The sequence below is a fragment of the Arachis stenosperma genome, chromosome 8 (assembly GCF_014773155.1).
Source record: "Arachis stenosperma cultivar V10309 chromosome 8, arast.V10309.gnm1.PFL2, whole genome shotgun sequence".
NCBI lineage: Eukaryota > Viridiplantae > Streptophyta > Magnoliopsida > Fabales > Fabaceae > Arachis > Arachis stenosperma.
The window spans coordinates 1,764,354-1,769,962 of record NC_080384.1 but is presented as its reverse complement, the minus strand read 5'-3'; the positions used below and the strand labels follow the sequence as shown (position 1 = coordinate 1,769,962).

The 5,609-nt window shown below is 33.7% G+C and overlaps 1 protein-coding gene across 1 annotated transcript; it reads right to left on the bottom strand.

Annotated features, from left to right (window-relative positions):
• Positions 1 to 2,046: 2,046 nt before the first annotated feature.
• Positions 2,047 to 4,674, bottom strand: LOC130946843 (membrane steroid-binding protein 2-like). The gene is made up of 2 exons (XM_057875716.1): positions 4,184 to 4,674; positions 2,047 to 2,502 (listed from the first exon to the last, which is right to left on the bottom strand). Exons 1-2 carry the CDS (start codon positions 4,501 to 4,503, stop codon positions 2,223 to 2,225), a joined length of 600 nt encoding a protein of 199 aa, XP_057731699.1. The 5' UTR covers positions 4,504 to 4,674; the 3' UTR covers positions 2,047 to 2,222.
• Positions 4,675 to 5,609: the final 935 nt, after the last annotated feature.

Here is a 5,609-nt window from a genome sequence, read left to right as displayed (position 1 = left end):
AAGCAAGCTGTTAATGAAGAATATCTTCAAGCCAACTTGAGGAAGAATGTTGACTGGATTAAATCAAAATCAAATTCCTAATTCCTTTCGTGAATCTTTTATGTAAATAGAATTAGTTATAAATCTTTTCCTTTTTTGGTTTAGCTTAATTTTAGGGATTTTATGATTATAAATCTTTCTTTTATTTTAGGCCAGTATCTTTCCCTTCTTTTTCATTTTCTAATTATTTCTATTTCTATAATTCCTCTATAAAGAGGATGATTCCTTTTACATTTGATAGTACATTTATATTCAAACACTTCAACTGTATGTTGATTTAGTTTGATCTTAGGTTGATTTAATCGTTATGATTAGATTGTTTGTTTATGATTAGGTTGATTCAATGATAGGAGGGAATATAACTCACTCAAGAATGTAAACAGGCTCATGCATAAAGCGTTTTAGTCTAGCTTCAAAAACATTATGTGCCATCTGCATGGAAAAGCCGGAAAAGTAATCATATTATCATTTAGCCTTTAACTAATGAGTCTCATCTTCTTCACTAGAAGACATTCATCCAGAAGAATAGTTATTGTAAAGCACATGAATTATGCAATACATATAATAATCAACTAACTTTATAAATACACAAAGCAAAAGACATAAATAAAAGGAAACAGGTAGGACCTTTGAATCTTTGTCAAGACAAGGTCATTGTAGCATAAGCAAAATAAACATGATATGTGTAACTTGGAGATTCGCGTGCATCCAGAAAGTATTCCGGGCTGCTTCAACACCTTCGGTTCTTCGTAGAAAACGAATCAACTGTACCATGAAACAGATGTCACTTCTTTTGCAAGGATAACTAGCAGGGAGACAAAAAGAATATAAAATGCTCTACACAAAATAACTTCATTTTTCTTAAATGAACTTATTGCAGAGAATAAAATGTGTATTTTATTCTTTTCAGCACAAATATGACTTCCACTAGTGAAATGTGTTTGAATCTATCATCAAATGCAGTAGACAAAACATACGGGCAAGCATAGAGTTCTTTCAACTAAGGCGCAGAACAAAGCATCTAAACTTGAAATTCTGTCATGCAGGAAAAGTTCTAAAATTTTATCAATGATTTTCAATTCATAAAAAGATGGAAATAATGAACATACTTGGAAAGAGGTAAATACCAAATTGGTATCTGAAAGATTTTGGCGCTGACAAAATGGTATCTGACTTTTGTTATTACAAAATAGCCCCTGAAAGATTTTAAAATTTGACAAAATAACCCAATCGTGAAAAGATGACGTCATAGTAAACGGGAAAACGCTGATGTGGCCGTCGGCAGAGAGCTCTAGCAATGTTTCCAATGTTCTTCTTCTTTGCCATGGCATAAGGGGACGCAGCAGTGATATGACAGAGGGGACGCTTCTTCTTCTTCTTCTTCTTCTTTGCCATCGCGGAAGGGGACACAGAAGGGACGCAATGGCGTGTTGAAGAGAAGAAGCGGCGAAAACAAGAACGCGACGAGGTACTGTCATGGAGGAAGGGGACGCGAAATGGGACGTAGCGACGTGTTGAAGAAGAAGAAGCGGCAAACACAAAGAACACCGTGAGGTGCAGCGGCGTGCCATGGCGGTCTTCTTCTTCAGCTGCCATGGTGAAAGAGAACGCAACGGCATGTTAAAGAAGAAGAAGAAGAAGAAGGTCGCTGGAAACATCGTGGAGCTCTTTGCCATTATCGGAGTTCTCTTCCGATGGCCACATCAGCATTTTTCGCTCACTGTGATGTCATTCTTTCACAGACTCACATTTGGGTGACTTTGTCAAATTTTAAAATTTTTCAGGGGCTATTTTGTCAATAACAAAAATTAAGCACCATTTTATCAGCGCCAAAATCTTTTGAGTACTGATTTGGTATTTACCTCTACTTGAAAATTATCCTTAACTAAAATGTATGGAGCACTAAAATTAGGTAAAATTACTCAGTAAGTCCTTGTAGTTCCATCAAAATTCAATTGTTAAACTATCTATTTGTCTCTAAGCTTTCACAAGTTTACACTTACTAGATTGACTTATACAGTGAAATGTTAAAATTTAACGGAACAAATATACATTCCATGTATTGTCATAGAAATTCCGAAGTATCAATCACCTTATACAACAAAGTATGCCCTCAGTAACACACATCACAACCTATACACAAGTTTGAAAAAAACTGCAAAGTTAACTAGGCACTATGATTTTTATTTTGGTTCCTCCTTGGCCTCATCAAGGTTCAAATTGTTTTGAACTTGTTCATTGTGCTCATTTTGCAGAGATCTTTGTCCTGGAACAAGCTGCCCAACCTTTGGGTACTTTTCTATGAATTTATATTCCCAATCCTCTAAAATTGCGAGCTCTGACTCGTCCAAACCTTCAAGGTTCCCATTAATATCGTCCGGTTTAAAAGACAAAAGTGCTAGGGCTCTACTGCATTCCTTTCCGGTAAACATCGCATAAGCCCCACCAGGGCCATAAAAATTCCTGCATAAAGAATAATCCTTATGTTTTTCGGCAAGGCAGGGTGCACGCCCTCGCAGGAGGGAGCCAAAAGCATTTTCTAAACAAAATTTGCAAATAAGACGATTCAAACACATTACGATAAGCTGAGGCAAATTTAGTTGCTGATTTCATGATTTGAACCAGTAACCTTAAAATCACATAGAAACAACTCAACTAATTCTCCAAGACTTTCCCTCTCACTATTCAAATTTATCCTAACTATCTTTCGGAACAACCCGTTTAGAGTCATGCAAAGTCCAAAGGTTGATAGTAGTATGTCCAACCTATTTTTATGTTCAAATAAACTTCCTATTTCGGATACAAGAAGTAACCAAGAGAATTAAGATGGAATGAATCAAGAGGGAGGATGCAAAAAAGAAAACATCTACTTATCCTAAATATATTTGGGCTTCAAGAGGTGAGCGAAATACAACACAGGGTAATATAATAATTATCTGTTTACTAATTAATCAAATCATTAAATGTGTCACAAATTCAGACAATCAACTCAAACCTATTATTCTGAGGAGAAATACAACCCACTGACAAATAACGAATGCAAAAAGTAAAATTTTTGTCAGAACAGCAAGAATTTGAGGAACTGCTTGTGATTTGAGCAGGGAAGAGAGAAAAGAGGGATGTGTTGAAGGAGCTTAGAAAATTGAAGGGTTAATTTTGAGAACATAATTGGTAATTTTTTTTGAGAAAAAGAAAAGTGATCTGATATGATTAACTGATTAAGTCATTAAGCTTCATTGATGAGTGTGCCAATTGGTAACTTCGAGTCTTTTATGAAAAAAGAATTTTGAGAGAAATTTACTTGTTGCTTGAAAAAAGAAACAACAAATAAAAGCTTCATATGAGTTAATTTGCATAATCTTTTTCCTTCCTAGCCTTCAATTAAGAAACTTTAAGCAATGACCAACCCTTATTAAAGAATTATAAAAAAGTGGAATGGAATATGGAATTTAAAGTTGTATAATAGAGTCCAAAAAGAGTTGAACTAATATTCATTTCCATTGTTTGGATATCCAAATTCAATAAGTTTCCATCTCAAACAACCAAATTCGAAGTAACAAAAGCTGGGAGTTTTAGTAGAATTAGCAATGCTATATATTTTAGTTAAAGTTGCAAACTTTTTTTTTTCACTTTAACAAATGTAGGTGTTTAGTGGCTAAGTAAAAAGCACAACGCTCTTGAATACTCCGCTCTAAACCCTAAATCCTAAATCATGGATCTTAAAATCTTAAATCCTAAATTCTTAACTCTAAACCCCATTAATATAAAATATAATAAATAAAGAGCGAAGATTTGTTTAATTAACAAGGAATGGTTAAGGATGAGCCATGTTTAGTGTCTATAAGTGTACAAATAATTTTTTTCCTAATAGAATGGGATGAAATCAATTCCATTCAATTGAGAAGGCCGTAAGATTCCTTTGCTTTCATCTCATTCCTTCTCAAATCACCAATCTAAACATACCATCAGTAAGACAAAGTTCACAATAAACAAGAACTATAGTAAGTCACACTCAATGAACATATAAAACTCACTCTCATTCAAAGCTTGCATAAAAGATAAGTAAATAACAATGAAAACCAAAATTAGGGCAAAGCAAACAAATTAAAACTAAAAAAATTTGAAAAAAAATGGAGAGGGTTACCTCCCAGAGGAGACGTCATAGATCTGGCCTTTGATTGCGATCAAGAGGGGCTTAGCGGGGTCAGAGCCATTGTATTGGCGCAACTCCTGCTCGGTGATTTCGCCCAACTGAACCGGTTCCCTTTGCGGTTCGGTATGGTCGAACCGGCTACTGGTTCGGGCGGAAATGACCGGAGGTTTGTTGTAGTCTTCAGGGGACACGAACATGCCGCTAATGGTCTTGTAAACGACGAGCATCATGGCTGCGATGGTGAAGAACGCCGTTGGCGATAGACCAGTGTACCAGGTTATCTCATCCATTACTGTTGAGTAGAAACCCATTTCTGAAACTCTCTTTCTCTCTTCAAATTTGGGTTCTGAAGATGGCGAAAATATTCAGAATGTAGAGCAGAAGACGGAGAATGGCAGCTGTGGTAGGTGAACGGGGTGTGCTCATATTCGTTTACGACGTTGGACTAGAGTTTGGAGGTCAAAAGTCAAAATTGATTCAAGCAAAATTTACGGTAATAATGATTGGAGAAAACCATAAATAGGTCATTTGGTGATATTTTTGTTCTTCATCATTTAAAAATACTTATAAATAATAAATGTTTAATTTTTTTAAAAGTTGAATATACGAATTTCTCTATTTTTATGAGGCTCAATTTTTTTTTATCTTATAAACATATGTGTGATATTAAATAATATTTGAATGGTATTATATTTTATTCTACTACGAGCCTGTTTCAATTTTTTAAAAGGAAGGAGGATGAGTTTTTTTTTTTTAAATTTAGCATGAACAAAACATCTGTAACGTATTGTATAAAAAATATATTTTTAATTTTATTATAGACAGAACGTTAGCGACGTATTGTATATATATTTTTTAATTGACGCAAAGAAAAACGTTAGTAACATTTTGCTTGAAAACATGTTTTTAAATTATTTTTTTTATCAAAATGTCATTGATGTATTGCAGAAAAAATAAAAACGTAAATAATGTTTTGTAAAAATGTTAACGATATTTTGTGTTAAGAGAAATAAAAAAATATAAAATTAACTATAAAAGAAATTTTGAATTGTGCTAAAATTTAAAAATAGAGTATTAGAATAAAGTTCTACATAGAAATAGAGTAATGAGAGCTTTGTTCAACAAAATGTTCTCAATTTGAGAGAGTGAAAAAAGTTTGTGAGTGAGTGCGATGAATGTTAAAATAGAGGGTTATATTAGTTTAAAAATATACTACAATGGTCATATTTTATCTTATACATATGAAGGCGTGAGCTTTTTATGTGATAATCCATGTGATATTGTTGTTCCTCTTTCAATAACATATGAAGGACTTAAGAGTATACTTTCTCAAAGTGTAGATCATCAAATGTAAAAGAGAGTCATAAATATTCTGTACAAGCAGTCTGTGCTAGTATTTGGTGGTTTCGGTCAATTT